General features: G+C 37.7%; 1 protein-coding gene across 1 annotated transcript in view; it reads right to left on the bottom strand.

The window, feature by feature from the left end:
* Positions 1–27,659, bottom strand: part of CCDC178 (coiled-coil domain containing 178) — a 417,287-nt gene that overhangs the window by 261,669 nt on the left and 127,959 nt on the right. The window contains exons 13-16 of the mRNA XM_070778765.1: positions 23,243–23,426; positions 5,342–5,404; positions 3,801–3,962; positions 2,129–2,242 (exon numbers count right to left, since the gene is read on the bottom strand). Of these exons, the coding sequence (XP_070634866.1) occupies positions 2,129–2,242; positions 3,801–3,962; positions 5,342–5,404; positions 23,243–23,426 (523 nt within the window). The remainder of the gene's footprint in view (positions 1–2,128; positions 2,243–3,800; positions 3,963–5,341; positions 5,405–23,242; positions 23,427–27,659) is intronic.

Raw genomic sequence — 27,659 nt, 5'->3', positions numbered from 1 at the left:
TGTTGAGCTTTAAGTCAACTTTTTCACTCTCCACTTTCACTTTCATCAAGAGGCTTTTGAGTTCCTCTTCACTTTCTGCCATAAGGGTGGTGTCATCTGCATATTTGAGGTGATTGATATTTCTCCCGGCAATCTTGATTCCAGCTTGTGTTTCTTGCAGTCCAACGTTTCTCATGATGTACTCTGCATATAAGTTAAATAAACAGGGTGACAATATACAGCCTTGATGAACTCCTTTTCCTATTTGGAACCAGTCATTGTTCCATGTCCAGTTCTAACTGTTGCTTCCTGACCTGCATACAAATTTCTCAAGAGGCAGGTCAGGTGGTCTGGTATTCCCATCTCTTTCAGAATTTTCCACAGTTGATTGTGATCCACACAGTCAAAGGCTTTGGCATAGTCAATAAAGCAGAAATAGATGTTTTTCTGGAACTCTCTTGCTTTTTCCATGATCCAGTGGATGTTGGCAATTTGATCTCTGGTTCCTCTGCCTTTTATAAAACCAGCTTGAACATCAGGAAGTTCATGGTTCACATATTGCTGAAGCCTGGCTTGGAGAATTTTGAGCATTACTTTACTAGCATGTGAGGTGAGTGCAATTGTGCAGTAGTTTGAGCATTCTTTGGCATTGCCTTTCTTTGGGATTGGAATGAAAACTGACCTTTTCCAGTCCTGTGGCCACTGCTGAGTTTTCCAAATTTGCTGGCATATTGAGTGCAGCTCTTTCACAGCATAATCTTTCAGGATTTGGAATAGCTCAACTGGAATTCCAGCATCTCCACTAGCTTTGTTCGTAGTGATGCTTTTTTGTCTTTTATAGATAAATTATACAATTCATCAAGATTTTAAGATAAATTGTTATGCAATTTTGTATATAATTATGCCTCTTATAATTCTTCTCATAATATGTTCTCTTTGCCTTTAGTAGGTATGCCAAATACTTTCAGTTGTTTTTACCAAAATACTTTATTGGTAATACCAAATTGTAACACTGGCCCATCTCATAAATTTTGCCTTATACTTTATCATCAGTCACTTGTAAGTAAAATGTAAATTGTATTTCTAAATATTCTTAACACAGAAGTAAATAATGAAAACGTGATTAAAAATATTTCCAGTGGTCTACATATCATTTTTTGTTATAATGTTGGTATTGAGTTATGATTTTACTTTATTAGGGTCAAAAAGTAACCTGTATGATTTGACCAGTATAATGTAATAGTTAAGAGCATAGATAGATTCTAGCGCCAGATATAATGAATCTCAACACCATCATTAAGAAGGTGTGTGAAACTGAGCAAGTTAATTAAAAAACTGTGCATCAGATTCTTCAACCACAGAATGGAGATAATAATAGCACACTCTTCATAGAATTATCATGAAGATGAAATTAGTTAATAGGTCTGAGCACTTATAATCATGCAAAATATTTCTTAAAAATGTAAAACATTAACATGTTATTATTATTATACATATTGTTTTCCTTGGTAATGTTTAAAAATATTTCTTTTGTAGCCCTAGGTTTAGCTTTATTTAAACACAATCGCACCTCTACCTCATGGCCCATATGCTGTTCACTGACAAATCCTCTTGGTGGTGGTGGTTGTTGTTCAGTCTCTAAGTCTTGTCTGACTAGTAGTAGCTATTGGTGCTACCTTTAAAATATATTCAGAGGATGGAAAGTTAAAGACAATGCTTTAAATGGTATGTTAAAGCCCTCTGATATACAGCCAGTTGGTTCACGCAGCCTACATACCAGCTTGAGGGTAACATGTCAGATATTAACAAATGCTTTAGTCTGTACACTGGTCTCATCTTCAGAAACATGGTACTGTCTAAGACACTACAAATCCCTCTAGGAATTTAGGAAAGGTAATGGGAAGATACACTAGCCCAGTGGGAAAGACACTGTAAGAAAGAAAATGAAGACACAGAGACTCTGTGTCTGTGTGTGTGTGTGTGTAGGTACACGTGGGCACCCCTGTGTGCACACATGGATGCAAAATCAATTTACTGCAACCAATTATAAATGACAGACACTCATCTAAAATTAAATTTGCTGGAATAGTTTTCATTTACATGAAGAGGCTGCAAATTCAAAATAAATTTTTGACATTAAATTTCTTACCTCAGTTTTTATTATTGCATCCTGGGTTTTCTTCCCCTTTCTTTGCAATTTTTTCTTAGTTTTTTCTACATTTCTTTTAACTTCTCCTCTCTTCTCAAGTACTTCATCTAGCAACTATAGGACAATTTAGAAATTAAGATGTGCAATATTAATAGTCCAATTGTCTGGGTTTAGGATTGATAGTTCCCAAGCGACTATTTTAATAACAACAACATATATTTTGGTGTAAAAGGAAAGGATGACCACACATGAATTACAAAAACATACTATGATATCCATAATCCTAATATCAACTTGAATAACAAAAGAAAATAAAATGCTAATCAATTTTAGCTAAGTAATAACTAATAAACTCACATCGAAATAATAAATTTTCCTGACAATATTTAAACATTTTAATCAAAATTAAAACTCCAAATTTTCAGTACTCATTATAGTGTGTGAAAACTTATTCTTCCAAGAATTTATGCTAAATTAATAGTGTTCATAATTTATACACCGCTAAAGAATAATAAACCAAATTGATTACTGGACTACAAGAAAGTAGAAAACAGTGGCTAGTATAAAATAAAAGAATAAAAGTCATTAATCTTTTCTGGTATTCATTATTATTCTCAGATGATTACACCAAGGCTTTGATGTAACTAATAAACTCCTATCATTAATGTAAGGAGGAGCCATTGTTAAAATAATTTATCTCACTGGTTCTTAATACTGGTTATATATTCATTACGGGAGCGCTGGGATAAGCACTGGAAGTCCTAAGTTGAGATGTACACTCAGAATTTGTTGTTTCCATGGTTTATGCCCTTGTACAAGTTGCTTCATGCAGGTAGGCTCAAGTTGTCTCATTCTATGTTACAGCTAAATTCTCTCTTGCTTATTTTAGAGAGATGCTTTGAAGATCAAAATAAAATTTCATAATAAGGAAACTGAAAATCACAAAGTTTTTAATAAATGAAATTCTGAAAAGTAGTACAGTCTACAAATACAAAGTCACATCATCATTTGCAAATAAAAGACAATTCTGTTGCCAAAATGCCCCAAACGAATATATGCGTGTTCTCCCTTCAGCTGAGGACAAGAATGTATAACTCTTACCACACCTTCTACTTCTTCAAAAGACTAATGATATGATGTATACATATTTTTTCTATTAAATCTTTTTTTGGGAAGGGCTAGTAATATCAGTTACTGCCATAAACTTGTTGTTCTGAAAATATTTTATCAACATTTGCTTATTTTTTATCCCAGCTGTCTTCACTTCATCTATACACATCACAAATTTACCATGAAAATGTCAGGACGCATTATCTTTCATATTTGAACAAGCACAGCTTTGGAATTTTACTAACAAGCAGTGAAGACTTTGAATTAAATTCCCTACAGTGGGTAATCATACCAGAAAAATCACCACTCATTCATTTGGAATTTGCTTTTCCTAGGTATATTCTAAGTAAAGGGTTCCAGGAAACAGCATTAATACTGTTTTGCTATGTAATTCCACTGTAGACCACTTGTGTGGTCCTAGAATAGTTGCTTATTTTGTCCATGCTTTTACTTCTTCCGATATGAAATCCTAATTTTCCAAATGATACTGTAAATTGCATAAATGATTTAGCGACCTAAATATTCCTGCAAATTAGTTTCTGGATTAATGATAAATGCTTACGTCAGCATGTTCTTGGTGGCAAGTTTTGATTTTTTCAGCTTCTTCTTCTAGTTTAAGCAGTGGTTTCTCCATTTCTGCCAGTGCTAGGGAATAGATTGCTTTCTTTCTCATAAGGTCCTGCTTCTCAAGTGTCTGTTCTTCTTGAAGGGAAAAGAGTTTTTTCTGCCAGCAAAGATTATTAAATAATTCATTGTTATTAATTACCTAAACATTTATTGAGACTTTATCCTGTGCTGGGTAGTAATATTTAAAAATCAAAACAATAAATGCCACCATAAAAAAGCAATAGGTAGAAATATAGTATATTTACAGAGTGTATATTTAAAGATATTATTAAAATACAGCATATTTAAAGGCATTATTATAAAAAATGAGAAAAAACTTAATAGACAATAGAAATAAAAAATTCTTATGTATTGGAGGATAATAAAGTTAGAGAACACTTTAATGACAAATTTTGTAATATATGTAAGTCCTGCAGTCTAAGACTAAATAAAACCAATAAAAATAAATTCATAAACTATTAAGCAAAAAGATCTGGAATATTACTGAATTACTGGGCTTATAAACAGTGAGAAAAAAATGAGACAATTTGGCACTTTCAAACATATAGAATTTGAGAGACATTGCTTTTATATGTTTGAAAATATCAAATTTGCCAACAGAAAAAAATTATAAAATTTGTGTTCGCTTCAGAGAAGAACAGAAGTACAGATAATCTCAAATATTTTTTTAATAACCTGTTTTGGACTGTTTTATGTGTTGATTTTCCTCTTTTTATAGTAATGGTTTCAAATACTTATGTATTTCTGAAGGGGAGGCAATCTAGAAACATGCCAGGGTTCAGAACACCTAATCTGGGATCCAAAAGATATGCAGGTGGTAGACAAAGATTTTAAAAAGTAAAGAAATAGCTATGCAGTGTTTATAGCTAATGTTTATAGCTAAACAGTGGAAGTCAAAGTCATCCAGTCCTGTCCAGCTCTATGAACTCATGGCCTCCAGCCTGCCAGGCTCTTCTGTCCATGGCTTTCTCCAGGCAAGAATACTGGAGTGGGTAGCTGTTCCCTTCTCCATGGGGTCTTCCCAACCCAGATCTCCCACATTGCAGGCAGATTCTTTACCATCTGAGCCACCAGGGAAGCCCTGCTAGCTATAATATTTGAGTTTCAAAATCTTTATGTAGAAATATCATAGCATATTTTTTTTTCAGTCTTAAATAAAAGAATTCAGCTGAAAGACACTAAGACTAAAGAAAACATAACATCATCACAAGGCAAACTAAAGAGACACTGCCCTTTTACCAGACTGGCAGAAATTCCCATTAAGCCACAAAATGAGATATGTATACGAGAGGTCAGTTTCTTTACGCATGATCAGACGCTGCTAGTCGTACACAGAGGGCAACTGTCATCAACTAAGGACAGAAAACTGCTGGCTTGCAAACCAAGTAGTGAAAAGATGCCTCATTACAGGCAAATTTAAAATGCTAAGTAAACTGCAAATTAAAAGAATAAAATATTGAAACCAATTGGGTTTACCTGAATCATCATTCCATTAGCCACTTCACCTCGAGTGAGTTTCTTCAGGAAGTCTTCTCTGCCCTGTACATTATCAATTTTTTTAAAACAAAAGGAGGTTTTATGTATGAAAAGTCACAAAACATTTTAAGACAACTGCTAACACAAAATACATTTTACTTAGGTTAAAATGAAGACTAACTGTTCACTACACACTGAGTATTATAATTAAAAGATAAATAAATAAAATCCTGATGTTATCTGAAGCACAATTAGTAAGTGATACAATACCAGGAAATAGAATACAGAATATCTGTTCAATTAATTGTATGTTATAAACTTGAACTAAAATATCAAAGTAAGAAAATCAAAAAGGAAAAACTAGATAGTCTTCAATTACTCTTTTAAAAAATATCAATCTTCTTTCACTATTTTCCAGAATGAACACATTCCATTTTGAAAGCGGGACAGATGAATTCAAGTTTAGACTTTACAAAACATGATCAAATTCTCCACGTGGCTAGAAAAAATTTTCTCTTTGGCTGTTTCTTATTTTAAAAAATCATTCCTTGAAAGATGGTGGACAAAAAACATGTGGAAAAAATTTTCTATTTGATACTTGGATAGAGAGTCTTAATGTCTTTATAGTTGTACTTTATATTATCACACAACCAGATTTAGAAATAACTCAAAAATTTCCTTCTGTGTTTAGAATTACCACTTGGAACACCTTATTTGAGGGAGGAGTTGTCCTGGATTTAAGCTGTCCTCTATATTAAAAAAAGATGTACGGCTTTGTAAAGAAGAACTGTTGAAGTTCTCTAAAATTCCTCCTTCATTACTGAACCCCTACCATATCACAGAGTCTACACAGACATTCTTAAGAAACAAGTCAATAAGTCTCTCCTACAACCCATTTCCTTAGTATAGCAACCCATCATAATTACACTCTTCTAAAGTAAAGCAAGATAACTCCAAAGAAGAAAAGAGGAGATAAAGAAGGCAATACCTTTAATATATTACTTCACCCAAGGATATACCTATATCTAAAGCCAATTTATTCAATGATGTATTTTGATAATTTAAAAGAAATTAGTTGCCTCTTCTAATATAACAGATAACAGTTTTATCAACTAGTTAAACATTTAGTATTAAGGGAACCAAATTACAAATGACTCTATAGACTAGAAAAAATATACTGTATTTCAAAATAGTAACTGAAAAATGTGTGTGTGTGTTTATCAAGGAGATAAATTGCAAAATGGTACGGCATGAAGCTGAAGAGATAAACTATCAGTTTATGTAGAATCTTTAAGGCACAATAAGAAAATTAGTGAAGAATGTTAAACAAGGTGTGTGTTTTAGGAAGGTTACTTGGGCTGCAATGGGGATTAATTAGTGTTTCCTTAAGATTCATTCATCCTTTTAAGTTTTTTTTTAATTGTTAGTAAAGAGAGAACTCTATTGTTTAAGTGAATTCAAGTTCCTGAACTTACATAAATTAACATCATGCAAAAAGAATTTGCATAAATAAGGCCAATAAAAACTGTAGGCAGTATGTGTGCTCAGTTCCTCGTGTACAATGCTCTGTGACCCCATGGACTGTAGCTCGCCAGGCTCCTCTGTCCACTGGATTTCCCAGGCAAGAATGCTGGAGTGGGTTGCATTTCCTTCTCCAGGGGATCTTCCCGACTCAGGGACTGAACTCAAGGAGTCTCCTGCCTCTCCTGCACTGGCAGGCAAATTCTTTACCACTCTGCCACCTAAGAAGCCAGTATATGAGACATTATAATAAAATAGGCTAGAAGTCTGAAGATGCAAGAGTAAAACAATTGCATTTCTTTGAAAAGAAGGGAAGAGTCCCATGAAATTTTGAAACCTGTATTTCTATACAAAACCAACTCAACCTATTACCAGTGGATCAACATGCACTTCCTGCAAGACAACATCTGGAGCTTCACTCTCGCCTCTCAGGGAACTCTTTAAGCTCTGCTTTCTACCATGCCCCCAAACCTCCATGACTCAGAGCAAGGTCAAATGACAGGTCACCAGAAGGGAAACTACTGGGTTGGCCAAAACAGTCATTCGGATTTTTCTGGACGATGGTATGGAAATGGCCGAATGGATTTTTTGGCCAACCCAGTCCTTGTTACTGACTGGGCTGCCGATTTCAACTTCCACCAGCCACAGGGCATGTTTCCAGCCAGATGTTCAAGCCCTTCCCTCGGTACTGTCCCCTTCCTGAAAGCATACTCTGTCCATCCGGGCACTGGCCAAATGCTGGGAAGTTGACCAGTTCCTAGGAGAGCTACCAAGTTACTATGACCTTCAAGAACCCGAGAATTAGCCTAAGACTGACATTAAGGTGAGCTCTGAGGGTCAGAGGTGCACACAGGCCACAGTGCAACATCTGAGTGAGGGGACCTATTTGTCATCCCTTCCTGTTGTCACAAGAAGCATTCCCTGTAAAGCTGACTCTGAGGTGGTGGGGTTTTGAGTGCAGAATTCTTATCAAGGCGTGTACTTGGAATCAACTCCTGTTGGACTGGAGAGGGGGCATGATGGGAAAAATAGAAAGAAGATGGGAGATGATGCAGGATTAAGCAAAAACATAGGCTGAGCTCTTAATACAAAGCATCCCCAACAAGAATCTTGGTCAACACCATGGGGTGTCCTGGAGCAAGAACAGGCCCCCAGCTTTGCTGCACCTGGAAGGGGAATGACCTCAAGCAAAGTGACAACTGATTTCTGAAGTAGAATCTGGGCAGTTAAGTCCATGAAGCTTCTGTCATGAGTCCCCTCAATGATAAAGCTATCATTAGTGCTACTAAGACTTATAGGCAAAGTATTATTACCTGCCTACTATGTAGAGTTTGTTTTAACCTCACAACGAAATCCATGAAATCGCTAGTATTGTCCCCTTTTGCAAATGGGAAAATTGGGACAGATTATATAAATTACCAGAATGCAAAAATCTAGCACACATGGGAAGCAGGATGCTAATCCACATAGAGAGCCCAGGGACTTTATTTCATTGCCTTAGGATCTCAGCGACGCCTGGATACGTAGAATCCTTCAATGTGACTGAAATATTTAGTGCAGAGCCTTCTGACTGCCCTGTCTCTTCCTTTGCGAAGTCTGCTTTTCCATTAGGCTTTCTAAGCAATTGGACTGCTGGACTCTGTAACTCAGCCACCTGTTCCACAGACAGAGGAATCGAATGAGACTCTGTGTTATAGACACACCAATCTGCCAGTGAGGCCATGTGCGCGTGCAAGCTAGGTTGCTTCCTGTCCACCTCTTTGCGACCTGGTGGACGGTAGCTCACCAGGCTCCCTTGTACATGGGATTCTCCAGGCAAGAATACTGGAATAGGTTGCCATGCCTTCCTCTAGGGGATCTTCCCGACCCAGGGATTGAACCCATGTCTCTTACATCTCCTGTATTGCAGGCGGATTCTTTACCATTAGTGCCAGCTGGGAAGGCTCCAGTGACATGACAGCTGGCTCTAAAACAGAGTCTGCTTAGAAGGTTATAAACACTAGGGAGATGCTTCTTTTTAAATTCTGCAGCATGGATTATGTCACTGCAAAAAAAAAAAAAAAAAAACAGTAGCAGGCTAAAATGGGTATGAATTACTGTAGGCTTAACATAAGAACCAGAGTGTAGTGTTCTTAGCAAAATACTGATTGCTTATCATTGAAAACATTCAAAAAGAGAGACTTGACAATGACAACGAGCTACAGTAGTTGTAAAAAGATTCCCAGATTTAATCATCTAAGTACCATTTTTTGAGAATATGCTGTATCCCAGGGAATTTCCTAGAATATTTTATATGTCCAACTCTTTGCGACCCCATGAATCGCAGCACGCCAGGCCTCCCTGTCCATCACCAACTCCCGGAGTTCACTCAGACTCACGTCCATTGAGTCAGTGATGCCATCCAGCCATCTCATCCTCTGTTGTCCTCTTCTCCTCCTGCCCCCAATCCCTCCCAGCATCAGAGTCTTTTCCAATGAGTCAACTCTTTGCATGAGGTGGCCAAAGTACTGGAGTTTCAGCTTCAGCATCAGTCCTTCCAAAGAAATCCCAGGGCTGATCTCCTTCAGAATGGACTGGTTGGATCTCCTTGCAGTCCAAGGGACTCTCAAGAGTCTTCTCCAACACCACAGTTCAAAAGCATCAATTCTTCGGCGCTCAGCCTTCTTCACATCCAACTCTCACATCCATACATGACCACAGGAAAAACCATAGCCTTGACTAGACGAACCTTTGTTGGCAAAGTAATGTCTCTGCCTTTCAATATGCTATCTAGGTTGGTCATAACTTTCCTTCCAAGGAGTAAGCGTCTTTTAATTTCATGGCTGCAGTCACCATCTGTAGTGATTTTGGAGCCCAAAAAAATAAAGTCTGACACTGTTTCCACTGTTTCCCCATCTATTTCCCATGAAGTGGTGGGACCGGATGCCATGATCTTCGTTTTCTGAATGTTGAGCTTTAAGCCAACTTTTTCACTCTCCACTTTCACTTTCATCAAGAGGCTTTTGAGTTCCTCTTCACTTTCTGCCATAAGGGTGGTGTCATCTAGGCACCCCTATCGATCCATGTAGGGACCTTGCAAAATGATCAGAGATGCACAAGTTTCAGTTAACTTGAGGCTGCGGAAAGTGAGGGCTGCCTGTGTGTCGTGTGTGTATGTGTTCGTGCAACACACACGTGTATATGAGTCATCATATCCATTTAGTGACTTAGCTACAACTGTTGTTGTCCAGTCACCCAGTCATGTCTGACTCTTAGTAACCCCATGGAATGCAGCATGCCAAGCCTACGATTCAAAGATGAGAAAACTAAGGTCACAAATGTCATGGCAGTTGCCACATGACTAAGATTCAACAAGTATCAATGCCGAGCTGCTTGACATTGCAGGCTGGGCTACTGCACAGCACTCTGAAATAAGCCACCTCCTCTTCTCAGCTTTCAGTCCTCTGTCTGGCACATAATCTCTATTGAATGAACAATTTATTGAACAAATGCATTAACAAATAACAACAACAACAAAAACTAGTCCCTAGGCTGGGATATGAATTGTAAAATTTCAGGGCTTTCCACATTTAAAAATATGTTTTTAAAATGTCTTTCTATATAATGAGAAACTTGGGATTCATCCAGCTATCACACAGATTCTCACTCATAAACAGCATCTTGAGGAGAAAGAATGAAACGAAGCCTACAGGATGTTTTCCCCGAGATGCAGGGAAATGGGTGAGGTGATAGGGAAGGCAAGAAGATAAGTAACTGGATAAGCACTGAAAGCAGACTGCCTTTCTCAGGAATGCACTCTGCAGCCCAACCCAGGCCAGGCTTTTCGGTTTTTCAAACTGCCAAAGTACAGTAAAGGGAATGACAGCCCAGAAGCATCATCATTTCACACCTGTAATTCAACCAAGAATTATCAATGAATGCTAAGTCCGCTGGGTGAACTTTTTGGAAACAGTTCCATATTCTTACAATATCACTCAGTTGAAAGTAAAAGTGAAAGTCCGCTTAGTTGTGTTCAACTCTTTGGCACCCCATGGACTGGGATTCTATGGAGAATCTATGGGATTCTCCAGGCCAGAATACTGAAGTGGGTACCCTATCCTTTCTCCAGGGGATCTTCCTAACCCAGGGATTGAACCCAGGTCTCCCACACTGTAGGCGGATTCTTTACCATCTGAGCTACTAGGGAAGATTATCACTCAGTTGAGTACTTGTTAATTATAGCAGGAGGATGGATAAACCACAACTTTAACCAAATGATCAAACTTACTATCACTATTATCACTTTGGCCACCTGATGTGGAGAACTGACTCACTGGAAAACACTCTGAAGATGGGAAAGATTGAAGGCAAAAAGAGGAGAGGGTGGCAGAGGATGAGATGGTTAGATTTCATGACCGACTCAATGGGCATGAATCTAAGCAAACTCTGGGAGACAGTGAAGGCCAGGGGAGGACTGCATGCTGTACAGTCCATGGGGTGGCAAAGAGTCGGACACGACTTAGGGACTGAACCACAACACCAACTGTCACTGGTTATGAGACAAACTTACACCGTGTGTTTTGTAATATGTCTTATTGATACAATATTATAACTTATGTAATATTCCTGCCACAAGTGTTTTCTCTGAATCTAATCATGAGTAAACACAAAGATCAATCCACACTGAGAGAAATTCTGCAAAGTAACTGGCCTTGACTCCTTAAAAAATGTCTGTGTAATGAGAGACAAACTAAACAGAAGTGTAAGGGACATTATACGATTAAAGGGAATTTAAAAGTGATAACAAATGCAATGTGTTATAACTCAAGCATGTGGCAACCAACCAAATCAGAGAAGTGTGTGTGTGGACTGTATATTTGTGCCAGTTTCCTAATTACTGTCTCTTAGCTCTCATTGCACTCTTAACTCTTATTTGAGATACTGGAGCTGGGTCTTGTGCATGAACAGTGAACAGTTTTCTTCTGCCAGCTGGAGTAAAGTGAGGCTTTATCAGTAGAGGGCTCAGAGGGGCTTACAAGCAAAGGGGATTCCCAGCCTTGTTTTGGTTCTGACTAATTTCCCCTTCGTCATGCACAACTGATGTCGGCTGGTCTGCGAGGAACCTCCAGCCCTCAGCCAGGTTCTCCACCCAGCAACTCTGTTCACACTCCAGTCAACCTACACCAAGGTTCTCTGCTTCTGGGCCACCTACTGAACACAGCCGCCCTCTTCTATAATGCCTTACCCTGCTTTGCAGGAGAACAGCTTCTTCCACAACTATCATGTGGGTACGTTCCCGCATCCCTACGGGCTGTGAATATCCCCTGCATCTGCTCTTCCTACATGCTTCAGACCAGGGTCTGTAAGCTTTCCCTGTAAAGGGCTAGACAATAAATAATCTACACTTCGTGGCTATAAGGTCTCTGTCACAACTACTCAAATATGGTTTTGGAGAAAAGGAATAAAAATGTATTAAAAAGATAGCTTTGAAGAGTTTGAAAGAAGCTGAGGGAAAGCGAGTGACAGCATCTCAGAGGCTCGGAAGAGCCTACGCTGAAACCATCCCAGTGGTTGACTTGCTGCCCGGCTTTAGCAGCCAGAAACCAGCAGGTGGCAGCAGAGAGCTATTCTAATGGAAGCGACTCCTGCACGAGCAGAAAGGACAGCTGAAGTCCAGAGACCCATGTTTAAAGAGAAAATGGAAGGAGAAACTAAACATAAATAGATGTAAGCTCATAATCACGGATGTTTCATCCCTTTTATTTCCAGTGACAAAAGGGGCACTAAGGAAGGTTGTAGAATTCATTACATAAGGTATGAGACACGAAGAGAGAGAAATAGACTTTAAGAATTAAAACCATAAAGCAAAATTTGGGATTTCTGCAGGTGGGCTGGGATGAGTTAGTGGTGCAGGGCAGCTCTGGCTGTGAATTGCTAGGGCAGTTTTAGGTGGTCAGGACCCTAAAGCAAGTCCAGGATGCAGCTCACCCAACCTGGTTCTATCCAAAAGTAAACACAACAGTACTATTTCATCTATCATTTTTTATGAAGGTGTATGTGCTTTTTGTAGAAATATTTTAAAACTAAAAAAATTAAAATGAAACCGTAAAGCCAGAGATACACATTTTGACTTTTTGGTGCATTCGTTTTTAGGTCTAGGGATTGAATACTATCTTGGTTAAAATTACCCTTATAAGTTCTTTTTCAGCCACTTAAAAAAGAGGACTTTCATTAATTTTTAAAAATTCTAAATGAAACGAACTCACAATTTATCCTTGTACTCATATATTTAACTATTATTCTATTACCTAGAAATCTGTGTATTTAAATTTTCCCACTGTATGTTAAATATGTACTCAAGCTTTCCATAAAAATTTACTGAGTACTTACTTTGTTCTAAGTACTGTTAGACCTAGGGATGCAGCAGTGTACAAAATAGACAATAATTCTTGTCCCCCTGTAACATATTTTCTGGCAGTTATTATATAATTAATCATAAAACACCTTTAAATTGCATCTATATAGCTTCTGTTTATCTTTGTTATCTGGTGATTTTAAGTCCTATTTTTATAAATAATGTTAATGAATTATAGATATGAATACACTTTAAATTCTTTACTTATTATTGATAAATTAACTTTTCAGAAAGGTTCTATTAATTTATACTGAGCTGGATACTCCAGCAGCTTATGAGAGTTGCATACTGATATGTCTTTGCCTTTATCAACTATTAGTTTTGATTTATGTAAAATTGGCATAACATGTTCTTTTTTCACAAAATTACTGTCAGAGTAGAAGATAATGCATACAAAGTAGTAGACTGAAGGAGATATTCAAATTAAGCATTCAACAAATAGATTACTTTCAATATGTTATGTAGAATCTACATGTTTATCAGGAGACAGACTGGAGTTAAAGTGCAAGTCAGTTATTGAAGACTATTATCCTAAAAAAATAAAAGTAGCCCTATTCTATGAAATATTTTTTAAGTTGTTTATCCCTAATATTTTTGAAAATATATCATCTGTCAGGCTCCGAAACATTTTATATTCAATATTATTCCTTTATCACACAAGGCACAATGTAAGTATTGTCATACACATTTAAGAGATGAAAAGCCTAGGCTCAATATGGTTAAGCAATATTCTCAATATTTTCAAAACAAATACTTAGCAGAACAGGAATTTAAATTATGAAACATTTAACTCCAAAACCTATACTCTTTCAACAAAATCACATATCCATTTGAAAAGAGAGAAAAAGAAACAAAATTCACAGATTTAAATGGAAATATGAAAGAGTTAATTCATCACCTCTTTTCTGGCAAACAAAGCTCTAATCCAGTAGACTAGGAATGGAAGTTATATTTTCATATAGTTTTTGCAACAAGTCAAATAAAGTTTAATTTTGTTCTCAAATGTTTGTGCCATCAATATGCTTTATTTCTATCATACCTTCCAGGTCTATTTACTACTCCCACATACATGTGTCAGGAAAATAAACTGGTACTTAACTAAGGGAACACCGAGTTACCTTTTGAAGGACTTAAGCCTTAAAATACCTTCATTCTATTTCTGTTTTATCTGTACCATAACACTTTACCCCAGTAAACAGGTACCACTAATTGGAGGCCCCAATATAACAATTAATGACTTCCTTTCATTCAACTTTGCTGAAGTATTCCTCCTCTGAATGTAGTAGAGAAGAATCTTAGTAAACTAAAATCCAATGGGACAAAATAAAAAGTGAAAATAGTGATCAGAGAGAGATAAAGAGTGACTATGCTATCAATTTAAAGCACAACTCTGTGGGAGAGGGAGAGGGTGGGATGATTTTGGAGAATGGCATTAAAACATGTACAGTAGCATATAAGAAACTAATCGCCAGTCCAGGTTCGATGCAGGATACAGGAAGCTTGGGGCTGGTGCACTGGGATGACCCAGAGGGATGGTATGGGGAGGGGGGAGAAGGGTTCAGGATGGGGAACACGTGTACACCTGTGGCGGATGCATGTTGATGTATGGCAAAACTAATATGATATTGTAAAGTAAAAAAAAAATTAATAATAATAATTAAAAAAATAAAGCACAAGTGACTCTGAGCTTCTAGGTTACTTAAAATAGAGGGACACATGAAACTTTAGAGCATGCTTAATTATTAATACTGCTAAGTCACTTAAGTCACGTCCGACTCTGTGCGACCCCATAGACGGCAGCCCACCAGGCTCCCAGGTCCTTGGGATTCTCCAGGCAAGAACACTGGAGTGGGTTGCCATTTCCTTCTTCAATGCAGGAAAGTGAAAAGTGAAGGTGAAGTCACTCAGTTGTGTCCGACTCTTAGCGGCCCCATGGACTGCAGCCCACCAGGCTCATCCATCTATGGGAATTATTAATAAGAGAAGGAATAAAATTTATATCAAGAAAATTTTTCTCTTAATTCTGAAATCTAAAGTAAACCAGGTGCATTGATTTTTGACCATTTTGAACAGTCTGACCACTTTCTCACTAGTATGAAAAACCTAAGTACCAATGGTCAACTTTGAACATACTTTTACCAGCCTTTGTTAAAAGCCAAGGACATAGTATCAGTTCATAATTCAATAGAGGCAGTAGCAGATGGTAAAAAGTAATATCCTCTAGATTTCAATAAGAGACATAAGCCCTCAAGAATGTAAATGAAAAAATATCAGAATAGTCATTATATGATCATTTCATAAATACCATCATGTCTCCTGTCCATTTTTTGATTGGTTTGTTTGTCTTGTTTTTTAATATTGAGTGTCATGAGCTGTTTGTATATTTTGGAGATTAATCCCTTGTCAGCTACTTCATTTGCAAATATTTTCTCCAAATCTAAAGGTTATCTTTTCATCTTGTTTATGGCTTCCTCCGCTGTGAAAAATCTTTTAAGTTTCGTTAGGTCTCACTCATTTATTTTTATTTTCATTACTCCAAGAGGTGAGTCAAAAAGATCTTGCTGCAATTTATGTCCAAGAGTGTTCTGAATATGTTTTCTTCTAAGAGGTTTATAGTGTCTGGCCTTATATTTAGGTCTTTATTCCACTTTGAGTTTATTTTTATGTATGGTGTTAGAGTGTTCTAACATCATTCTTTCATATGTAGCTGTCCGGTCTTCCCAGAATCCCTTATTGAAGAGACTGTCTCTTTTCCACTGTAGACATTTCTCCAAAAAAAAGACTTACAGAGGGCCAACAAACATATGAAAATATGCTCAACATCACTAATTAAAAATTAGAGAAATGCAAATCAAAACTACAATGAGGTAGCACCTCTCAACAGTCAGAAGAGCCAACATCAAAAAATCTACAAACAATAAACGCTGGAGAGAAGTATGGAAAAAAGGGACCCTCTTACAATGCTGCTGGGAATGTAAACTGGTACAGTCACTATGGAGAACAGTACAGAGGTTCTTATAAAACTAAAAACAGAGCTACCATATGGCCCAACAAATGCACTCCTGGGCATATACCCAGAGAAAACCATAACTCAAAAAGATACAAGCACGCCAATGTTCACTGAAGCACTGTTTACAATAGCCTGGACGTGGAAGCAACCTAAATGTCCATCAATGAAGGAATGGATAAATCTGCACACACACACACACACACACACACACACTGGAGTATTACTCAGCCATAAAAAGGAATTAAATGATGCCATCTGCAGAGATGTGGATGGACCAAGAGACTGTCATGCAGTGTGAAGTCAGAAAGAGAAAAAAGAAATATTATAATATTGCATATATGTGAAATCTAGAAAAATGATACAGATGAATTTATTTGCAAAGCAGAAATAGAGACACAGATAAAGAGAACAAATGTATGGCTACCAAGGGGGAAGGGGTGGTGGGAGACCGGGATTGACATATATAGATAACTAATGAGAAGCTACTGTATAGCACAGGGAACCCTCTACTCAATACTCTGTGATGACCTACATTGGAAGGAAATCCAAAAAAGAGGGGTTGTATTATACATATAGCTGATCCACTTCACTGTACAGCAGAAATTAACCCAAGATTGTAAAGCAACTATATTCCAATAAAAATAAACTTAAGAACTGCAAAAAAAAAAAATATCATCAGTCTTACCTGGAATTGGGATAGAAGCTGTACAGTGCACAAATCAAATTTTGGCTTATTAAAGCTTTGTTCTGTTAATTGAAATGGACTTGCTCAGTAGGTTCTGACTTTTACTTTAGTCAAATAAAGGGTCTATAAATTTTGATTCAGAAATGAACAAATAGTTGAAGCGAGAGCCAAGATTTTTCACTAAAAAAAGTTCCCGGTTGCTTGAAATAATTGGAGGAAAAAAACTCAAGGAAACTAACAAACTTCTAAACTATAAAGTTATAGACCATATTATTGTGGCCTAGAACAGTCTAAGGACATAACACATTGTCTTTTTCACATAGCATTAAAAGTGACACTTAAAAAACACTACTTGGCCATGAAAAAGAATGACATAATGCTATTTGCAGAAACATGGATGGACGTACGAATTAAATACTAAGTGAAATAAGTCAAACAGAGAGAGACAAATTCCATATGATATCACTTATATGTATAATCTAAAATATGACAGAAATGAACTTATTCATGAAACAGAACAGACTCACAGACATAGAAAAAAATTATCATTACCCAAGGGGAAGGGGGGGGAGGAATAAATTAGGAGTTTGGGGTTAGCAGATACAAATTATCATATATAAATAGATAAAGAATGTACTGTATAGCACAGGCAACTATATTTAGTATCCTGTACTAAACTACACAAGCTGGAATCAAGATTGCCGGGAGAAATATCAATAACCTCAGATATGCAGATGACACCACCCTTATGGCAGAAAGTGAAGAGGAACTCAAAAGCCTGTTGATGAAAGTGAAAGTGGAGAGTGAAAAAGTTGGCTTAAAACTCAACATCCAGAAAACGAAGATCATGGCAACTGGTCCCATCACTTCATGGCAAATAGATGGAGAAACAGTGGAAACAGTGTCAGACTTTATTTTTTGGGCTCCAAAATCACTACAGATGGTGATTGCAGCCATGAAAGATGCTTACTCCTTGGAAGGAAAGTTATGACCAACCTAGATAGCATATTGAAAAGCAGAGACATTACTTTGACAACAAAGGTCCGTCTAGTCAAGGCTATGGTTTTTCCTGTGGTCATGTATAGATGTGAGAGTTGGACTGTGAAGAAAGCTGAGTGCCGAAGAACTGATGCTTTTGAGCCGTGGTATTGGAGAAGACTCTTGAGAGTCCCTTGGATTGCAAGGATATCCAACCAGTCCATCCTAAAGGAGATCAGTCCTGGATGTTCATTGGAAAGACAAATGCTGAGGCTGAAACTCCAATACTTTGGCCACCTCATGCAAAGAGTTGACTCATTGGAAAAGACTCTGATGCTGGGAGGGATTGGGGGCAGGAGGAGAAGGGGACAACAGAGGATGAGATGGCTGGATGGCATCACCGACTTGATGCACATGAGTTTGGGTGAACTCTGGGAGTTGGTGATGGACAGGGAGGCCTGGCGTGCTGCGATTCATGGGGTCGAAAAGAGTTGGACATGACTGAGCGACTGAACTGAACTGAGCTAAACTACAATGGAAAAGTAATGTGAAAAAGAATATATATATATATATGAATTACATTACTGTACAAGAAACTAGCACAACATTGTAAATCAATTACACTTCAATTTAAAAAAAGAAAAAATAACCCTTAAACATCTAAATTTTTGAAACAGAATCATACAATATCTGTGATCAGACCACAATGGAATTAAACTAGAAATCAATAACAGAAAGATAACCAGAAAATTCCAAAATATGTAGAGACAAAGGTCATCTAGTCAAGGCTATGGTTTGTCCTCTGGTCATGTACGGGTTGGACTGTGAAGAAAGCTGAGCGCCAAAGAATTGATGCTTTTGAACTGTGGTGTTGGAGAAGACTCTTGAGAGTCCCTTGGACTGCAAGGAGATCCAACCAGTCCACTCTAAAGGAGATCGGTCCTGAGTGTTCTTTGGAAGGAATGATGCTAAAGTTGAAACTCCAGTACTTTGGACACCTCATGCGAAGAGTTGACTCATTGGAAAAGACTCTGATGCTGGGAGGGATTGGGGGCAGGAGGAGAAGGGGACGACAGAGGATGAGATGGCTGGATGGCATCACTGACTCGATGGACGTGAGTCTGAGTGAACTCCGGGAGTTGGTGATGGACAGGGAGGCCTGGCGTGCTGCAATTCATGGGGTTGCAAAGAGTCGGACACAACTGAGTGACTGAATTGAACTGAACTGAACTGAAACACATTTTAAAATAATACACAAAGAATCAAGCACAAAGGATTTTAAAATATTTTGAACTAAATAAATATGGGGATATAATTTACCGAAATTTGTGATATGCAGTAAAAGCAGTACTTAAGAAGGAAATTCACAGCACTGAATACATATATCAGAAAATAAGAAAGATCTAACATCAAAAACCTAGGTTTCCACCTTAGAAATCTATAAAAACAACAGAAAATTAAATACAAAATATGCAAAAGAAAAGAATGAAAAAAGAGACATCACTACAAATCCCATGTACATTTATTTGCTTAAGAATTATATAACCTAGATAATCACCAATTCCTTGAGAGGCACAGTCTTCCAAAATTCACAGAAGAAACAGATGATCCAACCACTCTGGAAGACGTTTTGGTCTGAGACAAAACTATATTCTTATTGTAAGATCCAGCAATCACATTACTTGGTATTTATGCAAAGGAGTTGGAAACACAGATCCACACAAACACCTGCACACGGATGTTTATAGTGACTTTATTTATAGCTGCCAATACTTGGAAGCAATCCAGATACTTATCAATAGATGAATGGATAAACTGTGGCATCCAGATAGTAGCATATTATTCAGTGCTAAAAAGAAATGAGCTACTGTATGTCATGAAAACACACAGAGAAGCCTTAAATGCATATTAGTAAATGAAAGAAATCAATCTGAAAAGGCTACCTATTGCATGATCTCAACTATAGGACAATGTGGAAAAGGTGAAAGTATGGAGTAAAAGATCAGTGGTTGCCATGGTTTTGGGAAAGGAATGAAGAGGAGGAGCATACAAGATTTTTAGGGCAGTTAAAATGCTCTATCATTCAACTCAATTTTGCTGTGACCCTAATGCCACCCTAAAAAAACCCAAAGTCTTAAAAATGATCCCTGCTATGGTTATTTTGAATTTTTGAACCTAACTGAATCTTTGTTGTTCAGAGTGTATGTTTAGTTAGTATCCGGTTGACTAGTTTATTCCAAGACCAGCATCAGAAGATCTTGTCCCCAAAGTCACCACAGCTACCTAAAAGCCATGCTAGTTTGGAAAACCACTCTAAAATAAGTGTATTAATAACTCCAAAGTGAGCATATTAAAAACAACCATGCAGAATTATGAACGTTAAATTAACTTGTATAAAGAGACCTGCATATAATAAGCTTGCAGAAAACTCTGTCACGCTTTCTACTGCCATCCTTCTTTTCTACTAAGTTTCCACTTAGTTCTAAAACTATAAGTTTATTCTGGAATCAGAGTGGCTTCATATTTTACTTTTCTACCAAACTTGCAATATGTCTGAGCAAAAAGCCCTGCAAATTCCTGCAGCTTGCAAAGAAATCTTCTACTGAAGTGTTAAGAAGTTCTTAACATCTGATGAGAGCTTTCAAGATTTATTTTTTACAATATCACATTCTCCAGATAACACTGGATGGTTTTCTGGTCACACCATAATTGAACACACTTTTCCTTTTATTGATTCATCTCCCATCACTATTAGCTAATTTTATCTTGCTGTTGCCAAGTCGCTTCAGTCGTGTCCGACTCTGTGCGACCCCGTAGATGGAAGCCCACCAGATTCCCCTGTCCCTGGGATTCTCCAGGCACGAACACTGGAGTGGGTTGCCATTTCCTTCTCCAGTGCATGAAAGTGAAAAGTGAAAGGGAAGTTGCTTAGTCGTGTCCAACTCTTCACGACCCCATGGACTGCAGCCTACCAGGCTCCTCCGTCCATGAAATTTTCCAGGTGAGAGTACTAGGACTTGGCTAATCACGTCTTTTCTGAATAGACCAGTTATTAGGATTGAATGTATGGAAATACTGTGGCAAATCATTTACAACAGCTGGAAAATTCCAGAAACTGCTAGATATTTTGATTGTTCAGAGTTGCTTCTAGTCTAAGTTGCCTAAAACTTATTGGGGCATTTTATAATGCATTTGAAAAATAAAATTCAGAAAGTCTACTTCTAAGACACTAGAAGGTTATTTTTCAAATCTAGCTCAGAGGTGGTTTGGTTGTAATTAATTTCTGGAAGACATGTACTAAGGACTAATTTCAGGCCAGGATCAACAAATACACAAAATTTTCTGCAAGGAAAACATGATGCCCTGACTCAGAAGATTACATAGACTTTCCTTAATTAGTCAATGAAATACAGTGGTTCATTACAAAGGGAGAAATTATAAAAAATAAATTACTAGAAATACAAATTATCTAAGAACTAGCTATAAATTTGCTTTTAAGTTACCACCATTCTGACACATAAATACATCACAGAAATTTAGTGTCCTATATATATTCAATTCAGAGATTAGCAGACATGTTTAACAATAGGGAGTATTTACTGAATGGAGTAATTTCATTCTGTTACTTCTGTCTAGTTATCTCTCAGCTACCACAGGGTGATAAAGAATCTGATGAACAACTCCTTCAATTCTGCTTGATCTAGCCAGAGAGACACTTTGCCTTGGCAAAGCAAGTACAGTGGAGTCAAATCAAATTTGCACTTAACCTATAAATTGTAGTTTATGGCATCAGGAAAATTTAGAAAAAAATAAACAGTTCAATACAACAACCTTCTTAATAAGTGAGTGCCTCAGATTAGTGAAGCAATACATGTGAAGAATTAAAGTAGGTTGTGACAGCTATGGGACAAATACATGAATATTAAGGGTTTCCTGTCAACTGAAAAAAATAAAACATTGTTAAATGGCCAAATCAGTGCTTGGCATTTTCACTGACAGTTTCAATGAAAAAGTTAATCGATGGCCATAGATACACACATATTAATGAAAAATTAAATTATAAATAACATAATCATGGCCACATTTCTAAAATAATTTTTAGATTAATTTTTGCTATATATAGTTTTTATTATACTAATTTTGGAATAAATAAGATACTAGAATCCTATTCAACAAATAACCCATGGGACGAGACACAGGCCATAGCACACCAAGTCAGCCGGACAGCTGGTCTCAGTGTGGGAAGAAAACCCTGATCTTTCAACACAGAACCACTTATGGGAAGGCAATCTACATGTCCTAAGGTTAGATAGCACCAGACAAAGTCTTCATTGAAAATAGTTCTACTACAGGGCCTGGACAGAAATGTAGATTCTACATGTTACAGATACTTGTATAACCAAAATCTTTAATTAAAAAAAGAATGCTGTGGGACTTCCCTGGTGGTTCAGTGTTTAAGAATTTTCCTGCCAATGCAGGGGATACAGGTTCAACTCCTGGTCTGGAAACTAAGATCCCACGTGATGAAGGGCAACTTAGCCCACATACACCACAACTACTAAAGCCCGTGCTCCCTAGAGCCCATGCTCTGCAACAAGAGAAGTTTCCACAAGGAGAAGCCCAAGCACTGCAACTAGACAGCAGCCCCTGCTCACCACGACTAGGGAAAGTCTGCTCTCAGCAACAAAGACCCAGGACAGCCACCCACCCCCCACCAAAAAAAATGTCAAAGATGGGAGAGGTTTGGATGTGACGTGTGGTGGACAAAAGTAGCCTGTTAAAGTGGTCCTTCAGGTGTGGTAAAATGAAGTTGACTTTGCTAGTCTCTATTTCAAGTGGCAGGGAGTGGCTATTTGTCATCTCTCTCACTTAGGAGTGAATTTGAGGTCTATAAGCAGTTGTTTTCACAGCGCTGTGGTCAACTAATTGCTTGGTACTCTGGAAGCTAATAACTTGCAGGTCTAATGTAGGTACTCTTCCCATCATCCCTTCTTCCTGCCAGAGACAGAAACTATTTTACATGTTAGATATGTAGGAGGAGACTGAACCAAGCAGCACTCTCTTCTGGTGATCCAGCTAGTTTAAGGTTGGTGATAGAAAAGAGTAGGCACAAGTGTTGATTAGCTACATTGAGCCCCATTTCTCTTCTATTAAGGCTGACCTCTAAAGAAAAGTTGATTTTTCTTCTGATTTATAGGATTGACTTTTCTGAAAAAAACTAATACAGTTTAAATGAAAATCTATCAATATTGAATCAATAAAGTTCAGGCTCATTACCCTTTTTATAACTAAGAAGAACACAGAGACACAAACCTTGAATTTTCTTCTCACTTCTGCTACTTTCTGTTCTAATTCCTCTGTTTTAAATCTGGTTAGGTGATAAATAGCACCGATGTTATAAGCTTCGTTGTATAGTTGTTTAAGAAACTCTTCATTTCTTGACCTCATTTTCAACAGAGATTGGATTTCGGACTCAAGCTCTGATTTTTTCCTTATACTGTAAAAAAAAAATAAATAAAGCATAAATATTGATATATTCCAAAAGAGGATATATTGAGGCAAATATATTTAATAATGATAAAAGGGAACAAAATCGTATTTTATGTTGCCAAAAATACAAAATGACCATATACTTAATCTAAACTAAGAGAAAAAATACATCCCAAAATTCCATTTCTTTTCCTGCTTCTCCTGAAGGCTACTTCTAATTGTTAAGCTGTGCTCGATATTAGGAGAAAAAGCATATTAATAAGAAAGGCTTGGCAAACCAAGATGCTCAAATTTCAGAGCACTGATTTCCTTCTATAGCCACCCATCCTTTCTAATCCTGCATAACATTGCTACCAAGAATAATAAAATTCAAGAAAAATTCAGCCCATGAAAAAGAGAAACAACAAAACTCAACAAAAGAAAACAACTAAAACTCTCAAAAAGAAAACCAATAGCTAAGGGAAAAGAGTTGGTAGGGAAAAAAGGAAGGTAAGACACTAATATCACTGTAAGATTCTCAAAGACACAGAGAAGTACAAGATTCTGTGGCACACTGCTGCTGCTGCTAAGTCACTTCAGTCGTGTCCGACTCTGTTCGACCCCACAGATGGCAGCCCACCAGGCAAGAACACTGGAGTGGGTTGCCATTTCCTTCTCCAATGCATGAAAGTGAAAAGTGAAAGTGAAACTGCTCAGTCGTGTCTGACTCTTCGCGACCCCATGGATTGCAGCCTACCAGGCTCCTCCATCCATGGGATTTTCCAGGCAAGAGTACTGGAGTGGGGTGCCATTGCCTTCTCCCTATGGCACACTGCTGCTGCTAAGTCGCTTCAGTCGTGTCCGACTCTGTGCAACCCCATAGACGGCAGCCCACCAGGCTCCCCCATCCCTGGGATTCTCCAGGCAAGAACACTGGAGTGGGTTGCCATTTCCTTCTCCAATGCATGAAAGTGAAAAGTGAAAGTGAAGTCACTCAGTCGTGTCTGATTCCTAGCGACCCCATGGACTTCAGCCCACCAGGCTCCTCCGTCCATGGGATTCTCCAGGCAAGAGTACTGGAGTGGGGTGCCATTGCCTTCTCCGATGGCACACTAGATGTCCATATTAGCTGTCCATACTAGTTGTCCACAGACTGGTTGTCCACTAGGTTCTATGGCAGTTACTGCCCACACTGGGTACTGTCTTTGTTCCAAATATAAGTCACTGAGGCATACAATATAAGAAAATACAGAAAGTATATATAGTTACACTCACAAATGAGGTAACCATTTTTGTAGAATAGAAATGGAACTGGAAAGCAAAGCAGCAGTTAGGGCCTTAAGGACAGCCACTACAAAAGAAACCAAAAAAGTAACTCTGTGAGGTCACTGAGGTCTGGTAATTATTTCACAAGGTATATGTATGTCAAATCGTCACATTTCATGCTTTTAATGTATACAATTTTGTCATTTGCACCTCAATAACACTGAAAAAATTGTAAATAAAATGATAGGAGGTGTATGTAACAAAATTTTATGTGAAAAATTTCCAGTACTGAAAACCAGGATGGGTCATTAAATTGAAAAGTCCCACGTAATACTAAACTGGATATATTAGACACCCAGAAACACACACCCCTGTAGATGTGTGTGCGACTGTGAAATTTCAGAACTCTGAAAATAGGAAGAGAAAATTCTAAACTTCCCAGACAGAAAAAAACAGATTATCTACAAAGAAATGATATCCAAATATCGTCAGACGTCTTATCAAGCAAAACTAAATGAAATACAGGTAAGCTCAGATTTAATGTAAAACATGATGATTATAATTAATAGTAGTAAAAATAATACTGTATTAAATACAGGAAATTTGCTAAGACTGTATATCTCAATAGCCAGTATTCTGGCCTGGAGAATTCAGAGACTATATAGTCCATGGAGTTGCAAAGAGTCGGACACAACTGAGTGACCTTCACTTTCACACCACATGCATACACACAGAAGGTAACTGCATGAGATGATGGCTTAGTTAGCTTGATTGGGATAATCATTTCACTATGTACATTCAAGGAAATGGCAACCCACTTCAGTACTCTTGCCTGGAAAATCCCATGGACAATGGAACCCGGTAGGCTACAGTCCATGGGGTCGCAAAGAGTCAGATACGACTGAGCAACTTCATTTTCACTTATGTACATTCAAATCATCATAATATACACCTTACATGTGTACAATAGTTTAAAGATTAAATGAAAGAATAAAATGAATAATACTTTCAAACTAATGAGAAAAAATCACTTCAGATCTAGAATATGATACCTTGAGAAAATCCTTGTTTGAATGAATATGGATTGAATAGAAACTGAGGTGTGAGTTTATGGAAACAGGAGTGTCTATTTGAATAAGATTTTTCTCACAAAGAATGGAAGGGCATTTTGGGGATGCAGTGCTCTGCTTTATCTTGTGTTTGCTTTTTATAAACTGAGCAATATTATACAATGTTAATAAAGTAGTAAAATAGAGAAAAATAACAATAATTCATGGAAAAGAGGAAAAAATTGTGTCAAGCCTCTGAGTGTATTAAGCGAGAATAGCGTCCATGTGGCAAGTACATGGGTAGTGAGCACTCCTGTACAGAAGCTGCTGCTGCTGCTGCTGCTAAGTCACTTCAGTCGTGTCCGACTCTGTGCGACCCCATAGACGGCAGCCCACCAGGCTCCCCTGTCCCTGGGATTCTCCAGGCAAGAACACTGGGTTGCCATTTCCTTCTCCAATGCGTGAAAGTAAAAAGTGAAAGTGAAGTCACTCAGTCGGGTCCGACTCTTAGCAACCCCATGGACTGCAGCCTACCAGGCTCCTCCGTCCATGGGATTTTCCAGGCAAGAGTACTGCAGTGGGGTGCCATTGCTTTTTCCGCCTATACAGAAGAGTCTTCCATTATTATATCAGAATGTGTGAAGACAGATGCAAATAGGTTGGTAAGAGAAAAGGTAATTCCCATTTAATTGCATGTATGTTCTTTATGAATTACAATGGGAGATTATTAGCTTAAAATGAGGTAATGTGCATATTAGGATTGAGGTGAATGAGAAGATATGAAACAGTTGTCAGAAAAACTGAAGTGTCTAGAAATTTCTTGGTGTGTTAAATATCGCTTGAGACTTATAGTCATAGAATTTAAGTTATACTCAAGGGCAAATGTATTCCAATGTTAATGAAGCTTAAATATGAGGGCCTCTAACTGACCCCTAGCCCTTAAAAAGTCCTTTAAGTGCCCCTAATGTTATTTTTACATGGTCATATGTTTTTGTTAAGTTTGCAAAAATGAGATATTATAACCACAACAGTCTATAAGACTGTTTTCTCTATTTTTCCTTTTCTAATATAATTTATCTTCTGTCAAGCGACATTAAAATAGCTACGGGCCCTCTGTATTATAATTTTATGCTCCTTCTTTCATAAAGAGGCTTCGCCTTCTATAACCTTTGAAAGTGATAGTGAAGTCGCTCAGTTGTGTCCAACTCTTTGCAACCCCATGGACTGTAGCCTACTAGGCTCCTCCATACGTGGGATTTTCCAGGCAAGAGTACTGGAGTGGGTTGTCATTTCCTTCTCCTGTATAACCTTTTAGGGTCCACCAAACCAGTATCCACCCATGATGACAGTTAGCACAGTTGTGTTTTCTTAGCCACAATCAACTGTTAGGATCCTGGTTTAGTCCAAAGATATACTTTCAGGTCATAGAAACAAAGTTTTGGAAGTTATTTTAAATGAATGCTTATTTTGATTACAAGTAGGTTGTATATAAAAGGAAGGAAGACAAGAAGGGGATATACAAATACACTAGGGATGAGAGACTAATCATCATAAAGGGTCATATAATTGCTGCAGCGACGTAGTACGGGAGGAAGTAAGCTGAAGAGACAGGTTCTGGTTGTCAGGGAGTGGATTCTTAAAATCAAGATCAGCAGGTAACTCCAATGTTGGAAATGACAAGATGGTTCGTGTGAGGTAGAAGACAAGATGGTTAGGAATCTGGAGGTCTAAGAACTGAGAATCCGAGTTCTAATACGTACTTTAATAGAGACCAAATTCAGATTTTGATTGCTTCTGAAGAGGGAGAGAACAGAAACAGGAAGGGCTACTTACTTGCAAGATTTCAATCCCTTTTTAAAAAGTCTAAAGTAGGCTAATGCATCTCTGAGTAGTTAAGTTTGAATAGGGCATATACCATTTTCTCTTTTAATATCTGAAAACTTAAA

This window comes from Bos indicus, chromosome 24 (assembly GCF_029378745.1).
Source record: "Bos indicus isolate NIAB-ARS_2022 breed Sahiwal x Tharparkar chromosome 24, NIAB-ARS_B.indTharparkar_mat_pri_1.0, whole genome shotgun sequence".
Taxonomy (NCBI): domain Eukaryota; kingdom Metazoa; phylum Chordata; class Mammalia; order Artiodactyla; family Bovidae; genus Bos; species Bos indicus.
Note: the sequence above shows the minus strand (reverse complement) of the source record. Positions and strands in the feature narration are given on the sequence as shown.